The 22704-nt window shown below is 42.0% G+C and overlaps 1 protein-coding gene across 4 annotated transcripts in view; it reads left to right on the top strand.

The window, feature by feature from the left end:
• The window catches only part of ARMC8 (armadillo repeat containing 8), a 61749-nt gene that overhangs the window by 3254 nt on the left and 35791 nt on the right, over positions 1 to 22704 (top strand). For 3 of the 4 annotated variants that reach the window (XM_040074110.2, XM_040074112.2, XM_058421923.1), the window contains exons 3-4: positions 11781 to 11852; positions 22466 to 22608. In XM_040074110.2, coding sequence (XP_039930044.1) covers positions 11781 to 11852; positions 22466 to 22608 — 215 coding nt within the window. The remainder of the gene's footprint in view (positions 1 to 11780; positions 11853 to 22465; positions 22609 to 22704) is intronic. The other variant, XM_040074111.2, reaches the window with a different exon arrangement.

Raw genomic sequence — 22704 nt, 5'->3', positions numbered from 1 at the left:
CTGAGCCATGGCTGCTGCTCCATCCCTGCTCTCCTTCCTTTTCAAAGGACTGGAGCCCACAACCCTTGGTAATCCCTTCCCTATCTTTTGATATGTTATCCATCTTTTGCAGTACAAGTGATCTCCCAGAAACAGGAGTTTTAGGCAATATCTTAGTCTTGAGTAACATCTGAAATTCTTCATCTTGTCTGTGGGTGTCAGTGGATTCTATGCTGAGATCCTTTTCTTGTATTTAAAGATAAGAAAATACCAATTTATTTCACAAAATCTCTCACAGGGCAGATTTGGATGGTAAAACTGTATTTGTGATGCTCTGGCTGGAATCTTAATCGTGAGAGTATCTTTACTGACTCTGAGCCAGTCCTTTGTGGCAGATGAGTTTTTGAAATATTGGTGGGTGTCTGTGTGACAGTCCAATTTAGAAAAATTGATATAAAAGAATAAGAATATGAAAGAATATAAAAATGTATATAAAAGATGGAATTTAGAGCAGTGTATATATTAAAAATTTCTGTCAGTCCAGGATTCTTTTTGGGCAGAAAAATACTGCTTTGTCCTTCTTTCTTTGATTTCAGGGTATATGCAGAGGAATTGAAGTTAGAATGATCTAGTATTTGGGGTGGAGTAGGAAAGGATTAAAGTTTTTTCCAGAAGTGCCTGTCAGAAGCTTTACCAGATATGCTGCATCCTTTTGCAGAGAATCTTTGTTTCCTAAGATGTGCTGGTTTTTCCCTGTATCCTGGCTGGAAATACTGATGACCTAGATTTTTATTTTGATTGACGGAACTGTATGAATATCAAGGATCAGAAAATGGGCTGTTGTAAGAGGCTTTGTTTCTGCAGATTGTCTTCAGTTACAATAGTCCTGTTTTTCATATGCTTGAATGAATAACTTGGGCTTGGGGCTTTTTTTCATTGCATCCTTGTAATTTTAATGAAACCCAACTTCTGAATGAGCTTTGATAAAGGTAGAATGTACCTAAATGCTTCTTGAACTTGAAAATCATGCCAGTCCAGTTTTCATCTTGTAACTTGAGAAGGCCTTAATTACATATTCTGAAAGCATTTAAATGATTAAAATCTCTTTTTTTTCCTTGCTTTCCCATGAATTTTCAGAGGGGTGGTGTTCAGAGTTTTCCTTGTCCAGGTAACAAAGCTTCACCTGGTTAGGAGCTTTTTTTATTTTCTTTCTACTGGGAAAACAGAAACCATTTCCTTGTTGTCCAGTACTGCTGCATGTGGGTCTATAGATCTTATTTCAAAATGCCAAGTTTCCTGCAGAACTTCTGTTCACATAATTTCTGTCCTGCTCATCTGTATATGGATAGTGGGTAGGAAGGGGAGAATTGTACCTGCCACTAAATCCTGAATTTCTGTTCAGGGTTTGAAAAGTTGAGATGTCTGCTGCCTTTTTTACTGTACCTGGTAGTGCCCTTAAGTGTTCAAGGCCCATCTTAATACCCCCATCTGTGTGGCAGTGTGTGTGTTTACCTTCTGCTTACTGACTCTGTAGATGAGCAATCTAATCTAGGTTAATATAGCAGTTCCCTTCTGTAAACATGAACTCTACATCGTGGCCATGCTTATGCTTGAGAGGTCTTTAGAGGTTTCCTTGGTGTCTCCTTAGGTGCTCCTGTGAGCCTTTCCTCTGGCTGTTGTAGAGCTCAGGTTTTCTCCCGTGTGCTCTGAGTGCATTCTGCAAGGTCAGCACTGATGTCAGGTGTGCAGCTCGTGTTGGCAGCGCATGCATTGCCTCACACAGATACTGCAGTGCATTAAATGCTGCGGTCTCTCAGAGGTTCTCTTCCGTGTTTTGCTGTTATTGGCAGAGGAACAGAACAGAAGTGGCTCTGTAAATTTCTGTGTTTTTATGAGAGCTTCATTCGTCCCAAGGTTGTTCTTGCAACATCATCTTCTGCTTTGCATATTTATTTATTTTTTTTAAAGCATTTCTGGGTTGTGATCCTTAGACTGTCATTTGCTTTTCACCTGCTATTAAGCTCAGGACCACATTGTTCAGATGCAAGACTGATACCTGTTTCTATCCTCTAATTTATTTGCTGGAAGAGGGCTTCTTTGAGAGACATTTTATCATGCTTACATTTAGCCTGGTGCCTCCAAAGTGGCAATCTGTCATTTTATGGAGAGCTGTGTATTCCCACCTCAAGGCTGGGTTTGAAAGGAGCATCCTTTCTGACAAGCCTGGCTTACCCAAGGTTCCAGCTGTTTCTCATCAGGCTATTCCTCAGCAGTCAGACAGGTGTCATCCTTTAAGACTTGTAAATTACCATCTTTGTGGTGCACTGAGAATTCCTGTGCTACTGCTGTTCCTGTCCCTTATGGCCAGCAGGAATAAGTAGACAAATGTTTTCCAACCTCATTGTGAGCATTTTATTTCTCAGCACAATAAAAGAAATATCCTATAGAAATGGCACATGGTCCTCACACAGTGTGTGTTTTGCATCCAACTCTTTTATTTTTGTAGTTTGGGTCTGTAATAAATGTTCCAGGCATAGGTTCATTACACATGGCTATGTAATAGTGTGCTGTGTTCTTAGTTCTGGCTGTCAGAGGGATCATCACTGCAGTGTTCACATGTGCACACAGCAAAACCTCTGTGAAATAGGAGAAGCAACTTCATTAAGTGGGAAGAGAGGAAATTCCCATCTCATTTCTAATGGAGCAACAGTTACCCCCCCCTTCAGACGGTTGTGAAGAGGCTACTTCTGCTTATTGTTCTTCTTGTCTGTTAAACAAACTTTCTGTAACACTAGGTGGTGAACACCACTTGTTTCCACATTTTGCATCCCAAGCAGCTGCATCAGGTTTTCAGTCTCAGTGGGTACTTCTGAACCTCAGTTTTCTGCAGGAGCTGTCCTGGTTTTGTGCATATTCCCTTGGCCCAGTGGAAACAGAGCAGGCCTTGGAGGGTTGTTCCTGTCATAGTTTGCCCCTGTACATTTTGGTCAAGTCTGTCTCCTAGACAGTACGCTGTAGTAGATGCATATGCTGCAGGAAACTTGGAGGTGTTATTGGCTAACAGTAAGTGATGTAATTTTTTGGAACGTTGTTTTTGTGCAGAGTCATTCATGTGTTGAGGGAAGAGGCTCCTGAGTCCCTTGTTGGTGCTTTGTAAACTGCAGGATGGGATCTTTGTGGCTTGGGGTTGGGGAGCTGCAGGGTCTCACAGAAATTGGAGCAGGTTTAGGTGCTGCTGTTGGTTTTTCCCTTTTGAGAGGTGAGCTGTGGAGGAAGGCTTTTCAGAGGGAGAGAAGGAACTGAAAGGCTGAAACCTAAGAGAATTAAGTAGTGCTCTGTGGAGAGGGGCTTTCAGTGCAGTGATTTTTGTAGTCAGGTGGAAGGACGGTGTAGAAAGGGAAGAGAAGAAGATGCGCTTCAGTTCCTGTTCCTGTCACAGAGAAGAAGTGCTTTCAGTTTCGCATTTTTTTATGATGCAGCAAAAGCTGCATATGCAGAATAGCAATTTTTGGCAAGTAAGTTGTTATGTATTGTAACTCCTGGTCTAATATTTAGAGATGGGCTGAACTTCAGGTGTACCTAGGATATTTGGCCAGCAATCTTCATCCTTTCAGGGATGTTTAATTTTTGAAGCCTTGCAGTTACTGCTCTGAGCCCATGAGAGAATGATGGTTATTGACTCTGTTTCACTGCTACTTTTGGATGGTTGTGAAGCCACTTTTCTCCGAACCCCCTCTGTTGATGCCACCCTCAGCATGATGATACTGTTCCAGTGATGGCTTGAGGCTCAGAGTCAGATGAGGGAGGAGGAACAGCCTCTGTCAGCCTGGCTGAGGGAGCTGGAGGGAATGGGGCAAGCACTGGTCACAGGAGTCCTGGGCTGGGACTCAGTGACAGACCTCAAGCTGAGCACAGCTGAACATTACATGGCCATTCAGAGTTTACTTTTCCCTTATTAATCTGTTGCACAGAGGGAGTGGCTGCCTGCAAGGGAGGGCACAGGCAGCTGGGAAGAAATAGTTCTGCCCTTTGGAGGTGTGGGGGTGTTGTTAAGATTGAACTCGGAGGTTGGGCCTGAGGGATACGTGCCACAGAGCCGGCAGTGCTGCTGAGTTTGTGATTCTTCAGATTTGGCATTGGAGTTTTTGGTTCCATGCTGCCAGTTTGCACTGATTGGAATCAGTATTAAAAAAAGTTGAATTTAGTGGCTTTCCAATAGAAGCTCATTTTCTATTTGCAATATGGACCTTTTATGCTAATGCCCTGTAAGGTGTTGGTATTTCTAGTAACATACAAAGGACAGAATTCTGTTTACCGGTTAACCTATGTACCAGATGATTCAGCTGACTTTTGTATGTATTACTGTGTTGCTGGTGCTGAAATGATAATGTCACTTGTTGAGATGCTGTTCTTTGGGGATAATAGCAGGAAGGCTAGCTCATAGAATCGTTTGCTAAAATATAATTCAAACAGGCATTATCTGAAATGTCCAGAAGCTCCAGAATGAGGGAGTTTATGGGCATATAGATATTAGGGGATTTCTGTTCTAATGAGAACTTAGTAACACCCATTTGATAAAGAGAATTTAGGCTTGACTAGGCCAGTACATCACCTTAGTTCTGATGGCTATTTGGAAATAAAGATCAGAGGTTTTGCTTCATGACAGAAGGACTTTGGATTACTATAATCTAATGGGTACTAGCTATGTTAAATTAAGAGGGTTTAGTAATCCTTCAGTGGTTGCAGACCTAAGGTGCAGTGAACAGTGTCAAACAATATTCCAAGCTCACATCTAGAGCAGCCAAACACATGTTGCAAGGCCATTTTAAGGTATCTTCCTGTCCTGAATGAAACTGAAGACTTCTGCATGTGGATCACTTGTGGTGGGCAACATTCTGTAGATAAAGAGTGGTGGGCTTAAAATGGGACAGTGGACAAAAGTAACTTTAAATAAGGAGACAGTGACTGAAGAACAGTGCAGTAAAAATGCACTGTTACAGATACCTCTTGGTTTAATTACATTTCATTTATTTTTTTCTTAAGCTGTGGAATGCACTGCTAAATACTGATGGTAGTCCTTTATACTGGCAAGTGAAATGTCCTTAGTGGAAGATGGAGACATTAAAAAAAATGGTACTACAGTTACCTGTATTTGATATTTTGGGTCATTGATGTGAAGCTGCAGTGGTGGAGCTGCTCTTTTCATGTGGTTTGGCTGTTTTGGGACAGTGGAAGAAGTGTTTTGCTGATCTGGCATCACAGAGCAGGGATTTTCTGAGTGAGGATTTGTGAGAGTTCTGCTGAGCAGCAGCTGTTTCGGCCACGCCTCTGTTGGAGTAATTCTTTACTGCTAGGACCTAGTGTGGTTAAATAGCAGAGACTGATGATGAAATTGAAATTCTGATAATACAGAGCTCTTTCTAGCTATGGTTCGTGTGGTTTTGTTTTTTTTTAATTTATACAGGTTGCATAATAGAAGTTAGCTAAATTCCCATCCTCCACTAACTTCAAGCACTTTAAATTTGGGTTACATTGTTTTTAAGGCTGAGTGAGGCAAATTGTCAATCCATTACTGATCTCATGCAACTTGTAGCAGGATATCCAGACTCAGTGCAAAGGGTGAGGCAATAAAATGTGCTTGGGAAAACCAGCATCTCCATTTGATCAGTCCAGTTAGAGACTGGAAAGGAACTTGAGTTGAAACTGCAGCCAAAGATATGGAGAGCTGACGTTGTTAATCTTGATCAGAAGGGCAGCACGTGAACTGACTGATGTAAACTCCTATGTGGAAGGGAAGGCTTGGGATGAGAGGGTTTTCTCAGTCCGTCACACAGAGAGGGAGGAGCACTGGAAAACAGGATAAATTCAGGGTAGGAGTAAGCTATCAATATCTCTAACTACAGGTGTGGGTCACTGAAACACTTCCCTTTCTGTTTGGTAGACTTTCTCTGTCAGGAATCTTATGACACGGTAAGTTGCCTCTCCAGAGTGGATACTTGGCATTGTGATATGGAGGAGTTGGATTAAACTATCACTTTTAGCACTATGTTAAATTCTATTGTTCTGCAGTGCTGTAATTATAGCCAGGTGCTGTTTTACTACAGCACTTTGATTTTATGCACTGAGACTACAGAATTAAGGTTGAGAACAACCATGGATTGAGGGGTTTTTGTTTTAATGTTTGTTTAGTTTGCACTGTATGTTGACTGTGTCACGGTTTCTGAGGAGGAGTTGAACGCTGCCTTGATGTGCTGCTTTGTTCTTTCCTGTAAAATCATCTTTTTCATTGTGTCAACCAGTATTTTAAAATGGGATTGGAAATCTTGAAACTTGGCTTCCCAACTTGATGATTGACCTTAAAAATAGGCTGGTTTAGGACTTCTGGGGTTTGCTTGAGTTGGCAGGAGTTTGTAACATTTTATTCACTTGGTCAGACCAGGAATCATGTTGGTACAAACATTCTACTTACTAAAGGAGTGGAGAACAGCTTCAAACCATAGTAGTGTCCATGTTAGAAATTAATTCTGTGACAATGGTGATGGATGCATTTTAGCATGCAAAACCTGGTCATTAATTCTTGTGACATTTTGCATCTGTCTATAAAAATGAGAGTGGAGGAAAGGGAGGAGGAGAGGAACAAAGCTGGAGGAAGCATAATTGTGCAAACGTAGCTCCTCCACAGTGGAGTCCAGCCAGTGTAGGTGCCATTTGCTTATATGATCCTGAAACTTAGAAACTCTCCTGCACTTGGGGCAGCTGGTTTTTGCCTGAGCTGTGTCCCTGTATCAGCTGCCAGTACCTTAGCTTTTTAGAAGGTTGCATTTTGAGTTTTTGAAACCTTTGAGGATGCTGCTTAGTGTCACTCTGCTGTTGGTGACTTTGGGCAGCCCCTGGTGGATAAATCTCCAGCCCTGACAGTGCTTTGTGTTGGGACCTTCATCTGCCTGAGTAACTGGCTCGGAATCTCTTGGAACTATTTCATACTGAAAGTGAAAGCGTTGGCTGGAGATGCCCAGGGTGCTTTTCCTTCTGGGATTGTTCAGCTCGTGTCTGATACCCTTCTCTGTCTAGGAACCCCTGAGATATGGCTCCCTGCTGTTTTCAAAAGCCATGATGAGGAAATGTCATGCAGGCTGTTAATTTCCTCTTCTTCTCTGGAGTTCCTGTGGCTGCTTCCTCGAGTCATTCTGGCTCATTTCAAGATCTTTTGTGTTGCTTTGGTGGAAGGTAACGTAGGAAAGCTCCAGGGCTTCCTAACAGAATTTTATCAATTGTTCTGCTTGTGCTTGATTTACTATATTTAAAAGTGGAGGTGGAGCCAAATTATTGCGTGGGTGTCCCTGTATCCATGCTGCTTTCTCAGGATTTCTTTGCAGGAGAGGTGCAGGTGTGGGGGATCACTGGGGATGCTGTGAAAGTCTTTTCTTTCTCAGCTGGGACCTGAGCTCACTCTTCTGTTTCGTTGGGGTTTTATTCTGTGGAAAGAGTCCCAAATTTACAACTGACTTCACGAAGATGTTGAGCTTCAGTAACTTCTGTGTAGGATGAAGGTCAGCGCCTCAGCTTCCTTCTGCAATAGTAATTTTCGTTTACTACTAATTTTCTCAGGATGTAGACATGTAATAATATTGGTTTTTATTGGTTAGGCATCATTGAAACTGAAAGACCATTTTTTACTTACAAGCTGTTATATTTAAAATCACTTCTTGCTTATCTGAAGTAGCTATATCTGGTGCCTTTAAACAGTTATACATTAAATATCGTAATAAAACCAGTACTTCATACACATTTGGCAAATAAGTTCCTCTTGTAACTCTTGTCAAGCTGTATTTAGATGGAAATTAGATTTTTCTTTAGTTTAATGTACAGCTAAAATATTTTAAACAACCAGGCTGTGTTCATATACTAGCATGCACTGCATTTTATTTATAACTAATTAATTGAATTGATAGCTTTTGGGTTGCAATGTTCTGAAACATTGTTAGAGCTGATAAACATCACCCAATATTTTTTTCTGCTTTTCTCAAGTTTCTCAAGGAACCCCAGAAAATCAGTCTTGCTGCTTTTCCAGTCTCTAGGTTGTTTCATAACTTAAAGCTGAGTGGTCACAGCGTTGAACTGATGAAAAGCTATTTTTATTTCTTTAAGAAGCAATAAGAGCAGCAAAAAGCTGGTTTTGCACTTTGGGAAGCAATATTCCCAAGCACTTAGCTAGGATCTCTGCAGTATTTTATTGTTGGCAGCTTGTGTTATTCCTTCTTGCTGTTTTTTTTTCATGTAAATTGCTTTATTGCTCTGTAATACATGGCAGCATAAGTATCAGATTTTAAATCTATGCATTAGATTGATTGTAATTCAGGTTATTTTGTTAAATGATTTGGAATTTAGTTTGAATCTAAACTAATAAGATTTAATAAGCAGGCTATTAAAAAAAAAAAAAAAAAAAAACCAAACCAAAAACCCAGCCAACCTCAAATGCATCTTAAGGGCTCTGTTTTATTGAACTTCGGGTTTGTCTTTTGCCCTTGCACAGAGGTGCTGTTCTGAGCTGAGAAACTCACTGGTGCTGAGGTGTTCCGGGTGCAGGTGCCAGCTCTGAGTTTTTCTTGGGAGGCTGCTCCAGCTGGCTGCTCAGAACCCGAGCTTGGAGCTGGGAATCGGAAAGGCTGGATCTCCTGGGTCATGGTCCTGTCACAGGTTAGGCCTGGAGTCACCACGGAGGTGTTCTTCTCAGGTTCTCATCTCCATGTATCTGCACTGTTACTGCTGTCCCCTTCTCCCTCGAGCCAGGGACTCCTTTGCACAGAGGGAATGGGAGCAGGGTGCCTGGCATTTGGAAATAAAGTGGGAGTTGGTTTTCCACTGGGTTTCTGAGGTTTCTTTGTTACCTCTTGTGCAAGAGAGTGATCTTTGCTGCTTTTTTCCCTTGGATGTATCTCATGATGTCTTGGATCTGAGATCAGTCAAGCTTGAACTTGTTGGTGGTAATGTTCTCAAATAAGGGAGTTGCCCTCAGTTTTTCCAAGATTTATGATTCACCAAGGACCTGGTAGTCAGGCCAGAATATGGTAGTTCCTTACTTCTTCGGGAATTAGTTTCCTGACCAGGAGAATCTCCATAAAATATCATATGGAATTGCATAATTATTTTTCCTATTACACAGAAAAAGTCCACTACAATGCAACATTTGGCATTTTAAGGGTGTTCTTGCTTTCCATATCCATGGCTTCCTGTGTGTTGAATAGGGTCACTTCTGTGGGTGGCAGGGAACTCGGGAGTGCCATAATGCACAGACGTGGGGACCTTTGAGTCCTGTCTCTGACAGGCTTTGGTCACGTTACCAGTCTGAAGGTATTTGACTTTTCTGCAAGTTGATGGATGTGTCGGAATCTCAAGTGTGTTGGATGTGTCAGGAATCTCAAGCTTGTGCTATTTCTTACCTATCTGACAACTTTTCTGAGGAACTTTATGAACGCAGGATGGAGAAATTCATCCGAATCAATTACAGATCAGGACCGTGCCCTCACTAACCCTCTCCACTTGAGTGTTACGGAGCTTGGCCATGCTCCTGCCACTTGTGAAAGGGTCTCTAAATCAAATTTTGATAGACAATACTTATTACATGGTTATAAGGTTAACAAACCATTCTGTTAGGAACGGGGGCAGGAGTCACAAAAGTTAGGTAGTGTTGTTTTCAGTTTTGTTTGGGTTTGTTTAAACACAAAATACGGTGTAAAATCACCTGAGCAGAGCATTAAAACATCACCAAAATCTGTTTGCTAATTTTCAGTGCTTGGTTAGTGCCTCCTCTTTAGCTCCTTGAGATGCCTTTGCAAACTGTGGATATGGTGCAGCTTTTCCAATGAGTGGTGCCTCAGGGTAGCAGGGAGAGGCAGCCTCTTCAGAAGTCCTGGAGTGGCCTGAGCACTTTAGTACCTGAACTTGACACATCTGTTGGTGCAGTTTCCAGTATTCCTCTGCGACATCTGACCATTGCTTCTGCCACTGTTTTGGACTGACTCTTGTATTTCACAAACTTTTAAAAATCACCTTGAATGCGAAGGGTTCAGCATAGAAACCACTGAAGTACTGTTTCTGATTTTAGTGACAACTTCAACTCCATTTGTGGAATTTTCAACGGCTTCCAGCTTAGCCTGTCTCCTGACCTTGCTCTTTCTCCTCTGCTTCCTGCCTTGTGGTGTGAAGTTACCCAGCTTAGGGAGACACAACAGGGAGGTGCAGCCTTTCCCACTGATGCTGAGTGAAGTGGAGCCGTGCTGGGCTGGCAGTTGCTGCTCAGTGATGGCTCCTTGGCAGGGGAGTTCCTGACTGCTGGATTCAGGTGTGCACAAAACTGCAGCTGAGCTGCTTTTAGTGATGCTCCTGTGCTGGAGCTCTGAGATCACAGCTGGACTTGGAGCTAGCTTGGAATTCCTTGAGTACTCTTGTGTGTGCAAGGAGAGAGCACGTGGAGAAATTCAGGGAGAACAGGCAATTACCTTTTGCTAATTGAGCTCTATGAAGGTCCTGTTTGTGCCAGGAAGGTGTTGCCTGCCTTGGCTGAGAAGTTTTTCACAACTCTAATGGAAGGAGTTGTTGAGCTTGGGGCACTCAGACAGCTGCTTGGTGCAGAGAAATCTGCTTTTTCAGTGGGCACCAAAGGACTGTATAGTGTTCCTGCTGGACAGGGCAGATCTTACAGGACAGGGCTGCTCTACATTTCTTAAAAATTTCAGATAGCAGCTGGGAGAGATATAGAGGCAAGAACATGTGCTCACTTAAAGCAGTCACTACCACTCCCAAATTGCTTGAATAAATTACATGCATAGTGATTAACTTATCAATTTTGCTGCTAAAACTATACTGAATCTTGTTTTGGGTTTCTGTTGATAAAAATGACCTGAACTTGATCTTTATTCTCTGCTCTTAAATGCCCCAACAACTAGAAAGCTTCCTAGAATTGAATTATCTTGGTTTTCTGAAACCAGTTCTAAGTTGCAAGCTTGCTTTCAGATTCTCTTGATGTTCATGTATGCTCAATGTGCTCATACAAAGAGAAAAAAGACCAGGTGGTGGTAGTTTTTAGGATGCAGTAGCAATTTTCCACAGGTTTTCATAGGAATTCTTAGTGTGTGCAAGCAGTGTCAACTTTCCAAAGTGCTTCCCATGTTCTGGTACCACAGTATGAATGGCTGTAATGTGTGTAACCTTGCAGTGACTCTCAGGCAGGAAAATGCTCTGGTTTCCACTTTATTCCTGAGATTTTGATGTACAGATGTTTAGGTATCCTGCTGAAATACGTAAAGGAAGTCTGGGGTGAAGAGGAGAGTAAAAGCCTGGTCTCTGGAGACTGGTGATGGTTCCTTGTTCCTTTTTCTTAACTTGCCTTTTCCTGCACCCAGTAAACTATTTGGTTAATACTTTCAATTACCAATATTTGACTTCCCAACCAATAGTGGGGTTTTTAAATTGTTTTAGAAGTCTGGTGACTGTATGAGCACAAAGAACCAGTGTATCTAGTTTTTCTCAGTAATAAGAATTCTTGGTATATGGTGTGCATGTGAGATAGTTTGGGTTTTTGCTTACTTGCAGGAGCTGGGATGTAGTGGAATCCCAGAGCCCTGGGGGATTTTCCTGTGGGCTGAGGAAACTGTGCCCTGAAGCACTGCCCAGTCTGTAGCTGCAGCATGGACATGTGGAAAACTGCTTGATAAGCCTCATGGAAATAGTAAATTCTATAGATAAGCCCTCAGTACCTCAGCATAATTTACCAGGGTTTGTTTTTCTTTCTGGATTTACAGAGATATGAAAAATGCTGTAATTGGAAACAACAAACAAAAAGCCAACTTGATTGTTTTGGGAGCAGTTCCAAGGTATGTCCTTTGCTACTCTCCTTTTCACTGATTCACAACAGGTCTGGAATAATGATCCTTCGATCACAGGCACTTTTTTGTTTTAACTTTGATTGTAGTTGACTGAATACTTTCTTCAACGTAACTGAGAGAGACTTGAAATATCTGTTAAACTCATGTATTACAGAACAGGCTGTTGAGTAATGCTTTTCATTTAGAATTTCATAGAATTCTCTAAAGTAGTCTTGGTGTTTTTATTGAACTTTATCAGCTCAGGAATGAAATCTATTTTTTTGACATTGATATTAATGATGGATGAAAGTGGTTGTATCTTAATCCTGTTCTTCAGCCAATTGCCTGGTGAGTTCATAACTGAAAATGTGTAAGGTTGTGTTAAAGATTTAATTTAAAATATTGAAAAACATCTGAGATAATTTGCTTGTCTGCTCCACTTGCTTCAGAGGATTAAAAACCATTGATCATACTTTATTGTACCTTGCTGCTTCAGCTGATGTTAACATTTTCTGGTCCCTGATTCCACTAATACAAATTGAACAGGTAACTTTAGCTCTTAGATTGCTCACTGCAGCTTTCATTTCATCCCTCTTCTCCTCCAGCTTTCTTTCAGCTTCAGTTTGCAGCAATGGAGAATGAAAACCTTGAGCACTGCAGTCCCTGTACTGTCAGTGTGGCACCCACCTGTATCTTTTTGCTTAAATGGCAACCAAGTCCCAAACTATTCTGCCTGAGAGCTGCTGCTGCTTTGTCAAAAATGCTTTTTATTTGCAGAGCGTATCTTCTCACTGACAGACTGAGTTTGTGCCAAGGCTGGTCCTTGAAATTCTCCAGGGATTAGCAGTGGGGCCAGCCCCTGGGCAAAACCTGCTGGATTATCTTCCCTTTCGACCAGATACAAACAGGTGAAGGGAAGACTTCACAGGAGATGAAAAGATGAAAATGGGCATTTGTTGAGGCTGATGAGAAATTTAAGGAATTTGTATCAGCAACAGGCCTTCAGGGATTTTTGCAAGTACTGCTGATTCTTGTGGTTCCCGTTTTAAAAGCTACAGAAGATCTTCACCTTCCAAATCTAGAATCTGCCTGTTCTTATGTTTTGTAGGACTTCTGTTCCCTCAGTTATCCTGCTTTTTGCTGCTGCTTGTTCTGTGCCCAGTAAGGAAAATTCAAAAGTGCTTTTTTCTTCATTGTCTCTTATGCCTTCTGGCTGCCCAGGTAAATTACGCAGTTAATTTACAACTGCAGAGAAATGACTGGCCCTGGGAAATGTTAAAAGGTGAACTATCACACTTGTCCTCTCTTCAGGACAAGTTATTCTCAAACGACTGGAAGTCTCTTCGGAGATCTTCAGAAAAGGCTCTTCAGACTGGAGGACTAGCTGAAATAAATTGAGTTACTGTGACCAAAGGTGATCCTGCCTGGCTATAACCTGATATCATTTACCCCCAGGTGCCTTTCTGAAGGCTTTGCCATTTCCTCAAGGTGTTGCAGACACTTCACTAGATTATAGACTGGATTAGAGAACTCCTTTGGCTGTTCTCTGTACAGGAGGTGGGAATCCGTTGGCTCTTGAGGTGCCTTTCAGTTAGTGAAGCTGGTGGAGTACAGGGGCCTGTGGAATTCCAGTCTGCAAAGCCAAGCCTCTCCCTCAGTGAGGAGAGGAATGACCAACCTGGCATTCTTTGGTTTAAGCCTTTGAGAAGTTTTCTTTTCACAAATCTCAGTTGCAGGCTCCCATGGGAAGTTGATTCTCTTCTCTAATGGGAATAATGAGAATTCTACTGCTGCTTTGTCCTGTGGTTCAGCTTGTTGTGTACTCATTTCTTGCTTCTCTCTCCTTCCCCAACTATTCCTCCATCACGCTTTCAGAAAATACTCTTTAGGCCCAAGGAACCCCTTCAGACCTGTCACTCAGTGGAAAAGAAAACAGTATGTTAAATATTAGAACAGACTCAGACGGGGTTTGGAAACAACTCTAGGAAGTATCTTTTCTTTGGAATTGGGCCAAATACTACTGGAATATAGGAAATAGCCTAATTAATTTAAAATATTGTAAAGAAATGCAAAGTCTTTTGAAGATCTCCCTACAAAGCAAGCAATTGCTGTGGAGGAATGGTGGGTCCCTGTCATTTCTGGGCCACTGGCCTGCTGAGTCTGTGAGCGGGCTGTTCAGTGGTGTCATCTTTGGAAAGGGACACGTATCATTACCTTAAATGAATTTTTTGGGCCCTTTAAAGTTCAGGCTGACCTGTGGTCACCTCTGGACTGCTTGTTCTGAAGAGGGTGCTAGGAAAAACAAAGCTGATGAAAGAAAGCTCGCAGAATTAGCATGTCTGGAATTTAAAACTAAGAGGTGTTAAAACTGTACAGATGTGTGCCCAGACTTGGCCCTGGATGTTCGGAGTGGAAATAGCCAATTTGTGTGTGGATTTTGTTTCCTAAGAAGTGATTTTCTATCTCTTCCTAGAATCATAGAATTTCCATTCTCATGGAATGCTGGCCTTGGGCCCTTGTCAGGGCTGCAGAAATGTTACTTTTTGAAATTCTTGCTTTTTAGTAGCAGTCCCTGAAAACAGAATTTTTAAAGTTTAGACGGGAAAAATTATCTTAAGGCCAAGTTCTTTCAGTGGCAGACCAGCTTAAAGCTAAGACGACAGCATTGGCAAATGTAGTTTCATACTTGTACTGTCCTTCAGCTTTTCTTCCTTCTGTCCTACATCAGTGCTAGCAGAGACCAAGAAGTTCACAGTAATTGTTGGTGTGTCCCTTTATGCAGCAGATTTATAAGAGCAAATCCTGCAGCTTTTGTGTCTATCCCCACGTCAGACACCTCTTTGGAGTCCAAGTTCAATATTTAGTGCTTTCTGTTAGTTCCTCTTACAGCCTAAGTCTCAGGGAAATGATTGAATCATCAGTTCAAATGTAAATTGTTCTTTTCAAAGTCATCTTGACAGGGCTTCTGAACTAAGTAAGTAGCCTGTAGTGCTGCTGGCTCCCAATCCTCTGCGCTGTAAATGGCTCACAGAGGTGGCATTGGAAAAGAAAACCCTTCAGTGAAATGAGCACGAGGAAGTTGCTGCTAAGTCAGCGTTGCAGGTCTGTGGAGCAGCTTTTGGTCCCCAGAGGGAGGGATGCAGCATTGCTGGTTCGCCATCCAGGCACCAGCAGGGCCTTGAAATCCTGGGATCATTTCCTTCCTTCTTTTGTGTGGGGGATGGCAGAGGACGGGGAAGGCAATGTTCAGTTCCAATGAGCAGAGCAGAGCTCTGTCTTCCTGTTTGTTGTGGTTACCTGTTGAAGCTCTGATCTGTGTGATTTTGACAAAAAAACCCCTTACCTGAATCAAATTATTGCTGATCTAATTATTGCTGAGTGTTCAATATTTAAATTCTAACTGATTTCATTAAGAGCTTCAGTTTTTCCTTTGCTCCAAAATTAATACAGATTTTAAATCAAATCTTAATCCCAGCCACCCAGGGCCTTTAACAAAACCACTGAATCATTCTTGTCACTCACTGAAAATGATTTTCTAATTTCCAGCTGATTGTTCCCCTATCACATAAAGTCAATTATTTGGAGTTGTAAGGTGCTAGAGTGCTTCTTCCCAAAGCTTTCTGTAGGTAGATGCACCTCAAAGAATTTTGTGTAGTTAATTTAATGTAGTTAATTTTGTAAATTACTTTCCCTGTCATTTTTTAATGATTCTTTTTAACTGTTGGGGTTTTAAATTTTTAAAATTTCTTTGGAGTAGATTTTGAAAGCCATGTAGAGTAGCTGAAGGACTCTTCTCCATTCCATCAGTTGAATTTTGAGTTCTGCACAGCGGACTGTTAGGTTGCCTATGGAAGTGAAAACTAGTAAGAATTTATTGGGATTTTAAATTGTTTCTAGGGCTGTAAACACACCAGCATGAAATTTTATGTTTCGATTTATTGTTAAACATAAGCAAATTCCTTCAGGCAGTGTTCTTTTAGAGTTTGCCAAAAGAATAAAAGGTTGCTGCTTTGATAACTGTGTAACTTGGTAAAAAAGATGAGATGGGAAATGTTTTAGGTGGCTCTGCCCCTGGCAGTGCAGGTAAAGGTGCAGGTGAAAAGCCCAAGTGGTGTAACAGAGCTCTTACAGAACCACACTGTGCTTCTGACCCCGTCCTACCTCCACTTCTTGTGTTGTGTTTGACTGCACCGAGACCTGCCTCAGCTCAAAAGTCACACAAAAAGCAGGTCTTGTTCTGTGGAGTTAAAAACCAGACAGATGAGCCGAGAATGGGGAGAGCAGGACTTGCCCTACGGCAGTGGAGAATTGTGCCTTGAGTTGCCGAGGTGACAGCTCCAGGGATCTCCATCAGTGGGAGCTGGAAAATCATCGAGGACAGCCACTTCAAAAGGTTCCTTGTTTGATCCTGCCTGGGAGCAAGGCCTGAGGGTCTGTCAGAACTCCTCCAGTGCTCCTCTGTGCCCCCCTGATTGCCCTGGTGCCTGCAGGAGCCGAGGCCTGGCCTCTGCTGGGGGTGTTAGTAAATGTGCTGTTATCAGGTCTGCACATCTTCTGGGACCTTCATCATCCCTGGCACGTTCCCAGCTTGCTTCCAGGAACTCCATGCATTTGGACACAGTATTGTGAGGTCTGTCATGCACATTAGGGAGTGTTTAGTCCAAACTTCTTGGATGTCCTTAAGAGGTCAGGGCGCAACTGTTTCCTGATGCCTTGTTCTGTTCTTCGTGCAGTTTGCGCTGGGGGTGTCTGTCGTGCCCTCCACAGGGTAGGGATCTGTGCACAGGGTTGCTGTCTCAGGGAAGGAGCTTCACCTGCCATGCTGGTGTTTTCCAAGGCTTGCTTTGCCCTAGGGGGTGGGGACAGAGGTGGGGAGCAGAGGCTCTCCAGTGGTTGTCCCCTGCTTTTCTTCAAATCAAGTCAGGAGTCAGGACCTGATTGCATAATTAGACATCTCTTAATGAGGAATAACTCTATCCACAAGGATGATGTATGTAACTGGAACAAGGTATTTTTCTAACCCAGGAGTGGAGTACAGGTGAGTCAAGGCAAATTTGCAATTTGCAGTCAGCAGAATTGTATGAGAGATGTTGTTTAGAAGCTATACAACCCCATGGCTCTGAAGTACGTGTTCTGATAGCAGAAAGAAAGTTCTTAATACAAGATGTACTTCTAATGCCACCTTTTCTCTTGTGTATTTTTATTAGAATTTTAAGTTTCAAGTTTAAAAATACCATGTACAAGGTAGCTTCATGATACCTCGTGTTACTTGTTTGTAAGGATCTGGAAGAGTCAAATCTGTACAAAGTCACTCAAAAATGTATTCTTGACATCCTCTTTCATGTGCTGATGCAGGACATTGGCTGGTGATATCAAACTCAGCGAGCCTGTAGTGTAATCTTTTTGTATACAATGGAGAATTTCAAACTGCAGGTGAATGGGAAGTAAAAACAGCTTGATTTTTGGTATAAGGTCACTTGGTATCCTCAGACAAGAACCTTTTAGAATTGATTTGTCTAAATGAACAGTAGTTGTTCAGATGATGGTCATAAGCTGGTTGATAATCTAGTTCAGACAGGAGCTTCAGGAAGACTTAGAATAAAGTTTGGATGTGTTTTATCGAAGTCAATGGAATGACCAGGCCAATGGTGAACATAGGAATAAGACATCAGTCTTGAGCAAAGTGATAAGGTGGCTGAAACAAGACTAGGTGAAGATGTTGCTTTATGTAATGCTTCTTAACACACTTTTGTGAAGCAAAAGGCTTTTATCATCTCAAAAATGTGTTAAACTGAACCAGTGTAATTCACTGTGTAAGTTAAAAAGCTCTGAGTGCTGTTGGTGTAAATTTATCTCAGTTTGGTTTCAGGGGCTGTGTGTTGATCCCACCTATTCTGGTACAAACAGCTGCAAAGAAAGGATGTATTAATGTTTTGCTGAGTGGTCCATGGAACGGTCTTATGGGGAAACATTGGAATAAACTCAGCTCAGACTGGAGCTCTGACAGTGGTGATGCTCTGGGATGGAGGGGTTTGATCTAGTAACCAAGAGGGGAGGCCGTGCTGCAGCCTTCAAGCCACTCTAGAAGGGGGTGTGTGAACACCCCGAGGGAGCTGGGAGCAGGGTTGGGACTAGGACAGGAATCCATGGAGTGCTGGGGGAAGGATTCCTGCTGTAAACAGGGCTCCATGGGGAGGAGCCAGGGTTGTTTTCAAATGGAACATCATTAAAGAGGAAGGAGAGGGAAAACTTGATTGTAGTCACGAAAAATGTGGAGTTTCAAATCCAGACCTCTTGCAGCTCAGTAGATACTGAAACTCTTCAAAGTTGGATTTAGTTACATGGACAAGAATCAGACTGGGTGCAGGTTCTGTGGTGTATAGAGAGCAGCTCATGGAATATTAATGTTAGTGAGAATGTCTAAGCATTAGGATAAATTACTAGAGCAAGCTGAGACCTTATTTTATTCCTAAGAGAAAAGCTTTCTGTGCAGCTAACTTCCCTACTTACACACTGCATGCTGCTCAACTTGGCTCTTTTAAAAAACTGTTTGCACCATGTGAAATATTTCAGAAGCAGTTGTCTCTGCTTTGTAGGGCTTTTTAGGGAGTTGAGTTAGCCTAGGTCCCTTGGATCCAGGCTCTGGAGATTTGGAATTACTGTTGCTTCCAGAAGGGAAGCTGGCATCTCACTTCAGGATAAATTTCTGTGACTGTCATAAAAATCACTCGTTTTTGAGTCTTCATGTGTAAGAATCTATAGCTATTTGATTTGTCACTTTTGATATTATTATACAGAAATTATTCTGAATCCTTTTAAAATTATACTTAGTTCTGTCTTTGGGAAGTGCTGTGGAGAGTGATTGCTTCCTGTTATGTCTGAAAAGTAGTGCTTTTTAGCACTAAAAAGAACAGATTGAAAAAAACCTGTTGTCCTGCCTTGTGTGAGCTATTCCCAATACATAATTCTGTTCACAGTTTGGGGTTGACTCTCACTGGGACTTCCAGCACATTGAGAGGTCACCTCTATGCAGGCAGTGACTTTTTATTCCATGCTCTGTCACCTCAGCAGTGCCTTCATCTGTATGTTCATCCCAGGGGTTTTCCAGGGCAGAGCTTTTGTCCTTCTTGCAATGGACTGGAATACAAGCATCTTCCAAGGTAGAATAAGATATAATAAGAATCGTGATAATTCCACAAAGAATGCATTCATCCTCTTTGCAAGGGGACTGGTAATAAATGTTCAGATAATTATGACTCAGTTAAAGCTCCTGTTTATTAACATACTTGGATGAAAGATGTCTCCAGCTTCACAGCACTCAAACTCTTTTCCTGGGCTTTTTCTCCAAGTGCCTGCCTGTGGGGTTTGAGGAAGTGCTCAGTTTCATCTCCTCACCAGGTGTTTTAGGAACTTGAGAGAGTTTTGTGACAACTTGTAAATGGGATGGAGTGTGAAAAAGGGCATTTCTGTTCTTTTTAACTGTGAGCTTGGTGCTCAGACTGTGTTGAGGAGGTCTAAATGCACATCTGTGGTACAGTGTGCAGCTCTGGTGCATCACACCCATGTCACTCATCGTCAGAGGAAAGGGAAATCTGAGCTGAGTCTCTTCCTTGCTAAGCCATTGCAGTTCCTTTTGTTCAGCAGCTGCTTCCCTTGGAAGTTTTCTACTTTAAAATCATCCATGATTTTCCCAGGTGTACATCATGCCTCCAGCTGACCTTATTTCTGTTTGTTGGCATGGTTGTTCATGGAGTCCATTGAAGTGTCTCTCTGGATGGGTTTGCTGTCCTTCCTCATTTGGATATGATTTCCTGGATATCATTCCTGACATCTGAGAAGAAAAAGCCTTAAGCACTTAAATGCCCTTAGAAGGGGAGGGGCAAATGGCAGAAATTGTATTTTATATAAACCCAAGCAGAAAATAGCTGAAGAAGCCTTATAGAAGTTTGAAAAAAATCCCAATACTGCATTTTAAAACCTTGGGATATGCTCTTGAAGGCATTGTGAGATCTTTCCATCAGCTTTATTTCATTTCCTGTTTGTTGTAATGAGCTTTACAGCAGGACCACAGGCTGAAGACTGTAAACAAGAACATTAGCACCTTTTTGCTGTTTAGAACGCCTTTTCTGTGTATCAGTGCTGTTGTTTTCCCCTGAAGCACACAAAAGTGTGTTGTGGTGGTTCTAGCAGAGCCTCATTCCAGTATTTCTGCTGATTTGGAATGCAAAGGCTGGCTGATGAGGGGTAAGGCTGCAGATCAGGGATCCAGGTTATGCAGGGACACCGTGTTCTTAGAACATGTGAACTATGAACAAGTACCTTAATCATATTTTTAAGTTTCCAAAATCCAAATGATAGTCTTCCCTTCTGTCCCCTGCATATAAATGCCATTTCTCTGCCTTTTTATCCTGATGATATTAATGCAAAGGAGAAGTGCATTACATCTTTGCTGGATTTGTCTAGGCTAGAGCATGGGAGCAACAAACCAGTCCAGGATGTTCCCATGGACAATAGAAGGATGTGAATCTTTGTCTTTAATGCCTGACAGTACTTCATTAATTAACAGTTTTATCTTTAGTGACTATATGGATTCTCCTCACTTGAAACTTTTTGTAATTCTATAGTTTGTCATGGAACTACTTAATTTTCAATGTTACTTGGTGTCAGTTCTGTCTTTTAAAGACAGAAATAGAAAATATTACAATATGTATGTCTAGCTCTATGGAACACCTGATCTGAACCTCAGACTTATTTTAAAGATGTCAAAAAGGATATTATCAGTGTTTCAGAAACTTACTGTATGTAAAATGGAAACTTAAATTTTGATCTCCACTAATTATAAAGTTTAGGTAAGACTTTCTATTTTAAGCATGTTAGTCTTTAGAATGTAGTCAGCATGTTTAATTTTTGCTCTTTAGGGGAAGCAGAGCTGTAACATTTGTTCCACATGTGGAGTGTTAATGGGAAAGAAAATAGCAATTACTTTCCTTGGAAGAGAAAAGCCTTCAGAATTTCATGTGCTATTGAATTTTTTAAAAATCCTTTGAGGGAAAAAGTCTTTTTAGGACATGATACTGACGGGCTGGAGAGGAATGAGGGAACGGAGCTGGGAAGGGGCTGGAGCACCAGGAGCAGCTGAGGGAGCTGGGAAAGGGGCTCAGCCTGGAGAAGAGGAGGCTCAGGGGAACCCTGTGGCTCTGCACAACTCCCTGACAGGAGGGGACAGCCGGGAGGGGTCGGGTCCTGCTCCAGGAACAGGGACAGGAGGAGAGGAAATGACCTCAGGCTGTGCCAGGAAGGTTTAGTTTGGATATTGGGAAAATTCCTCCTGGAAAAACTTGCCCAGCCCTGGCACAGCTGCCTGGGGCACTGGGGTGGAGTCCCCATCCCTGCAGGGATTTAAAAGCCACGTGGATGTGGCACTTAGGGACATGGGTCGGTGGTGGCCTTGGCAGTGCTGGGGGAACGGTTGGACTTGATGATCTGAGAGGACTTTTCCAACTTTAATGATTCCGTGACTGAACGTTTCTGCATACAAGGAACAGGTTATTTGATGAAGGCCTTGATAATCAGAGAAGGCCATTGGTGTGGTCTGTACAAGGAAAAGGCACAGAGCAGGACTTCAGGACTTTCTAGTGAAAACAAGGAAATACTCTTGCATTTCTGAATTTCTAAATTGACATCTAGGTTATTGAAGGCTATTTTTAAAAGGTTATTGTTACTGACATCTTTTAATTAGTAATTAGATCAATATTTATCAACACAGACAGCAGAGGAGTCAGCCAGAGTGAGAACAGTAGATGAGATTGTGCTTTCCACACAGGAGCTCAATATCCTCTTCTTTTCCAGGATCTCTCAGTACATTTGTACATGACCACAGAAGCTTTTGTTTCCTGTCCTTACCTGATCTAGGGGGCAGAGAAAAAAATCATCTGTCTGTAAAGAAGTAATATTAGTGCAGTTACCTGATTGCACAGGATTGAGGGAGTGCTGTTTTTCCTTAGTGATGATTTTGCATACCACTGAGGATGTATTTTGCTTCTTGATACTGTAGAAAGAATCCAAATTGATTGGGACCCAAAGTACACCATTGGCAAGATGTGCTTTAGGCTTGAAGTGATCCTGTTTAGCCCCAATATAGCTGCCTTTCTGCATGTAAAATTTTCCTGGGCTTTCTTTGTGTATGTGATAATTTCTCAGTGTTCCAAACTCAGATTACTCTCAGCCCTCTCCATGCTTGTACTTGTTGATGGAGTTGCTTTGAAATCACTGCCAAAGGTAACCGTCCCCATGGTGGTAATCAGGTGTGAAGGTTCCCTTTCCCATCAGCCTCAAACTGCAAACTCCTTTAACTGAAATTTGGGATCTCCCTGTTATCCTGAAAGCCCCATCCTGGATGTTGGTACTGTGACAGTACCTTTTTAAGAAAAAGCAGTGGGGTATTTTTCTACACCAAGTAAAAGTTGTGTAGGAGCACACAGTGTGAAAAGGTTGTGAATGAAGTGTTCATCTTTCTGTTAATGTTTTCACCCTCTTTACATAGCAGGATTCAGATTATTTTCTTTTAGACTTAAGCTTTCTCTTCCATATGAATTTTCCTCTAAAAATCCTTGTGTTTGCAGGTTGCTGTATTTACTCCAGCAAGAGACCTCAAGCACGGAGCTGAGAACAGAATGTGCAGTGGTCCTGGGCAGCCTTGCCATGGGGACAGAGAACAATGTCAAATCCCTCCTAGACTGCCATATAATCCCAGCCTTACTGCAAGGTACTGCTCCCTTAATGGATCTGTGTTAGTAAGCGTTCCTAAAGTACTGAAATAAACAAAGATAATGAGACTGAATGCTTGATTTGCCCATATTTC

The sequence above is a fragment of the Hirundo rustica genome, chromosome 10 (genome assembly GCF_015227805.2).
Source record: "Hirundo rustica isolate bHirRus1 chromosome 10, bHirRus1.pri.v3, whole genome shotgun sequence".
Classification (NCBI taxonomy): domain Eukaryota; kingdom Metazoa; phylum Chordata; class Aves; order Passeriformes; family Hirundinidae; genus Hirundo; species Hirundo rustica.
The sequence above is the reverse complement of the archived record's forward strand: the minus strand, read 5'-3'. Positions and strand labels throughout refer to the sequence as shown.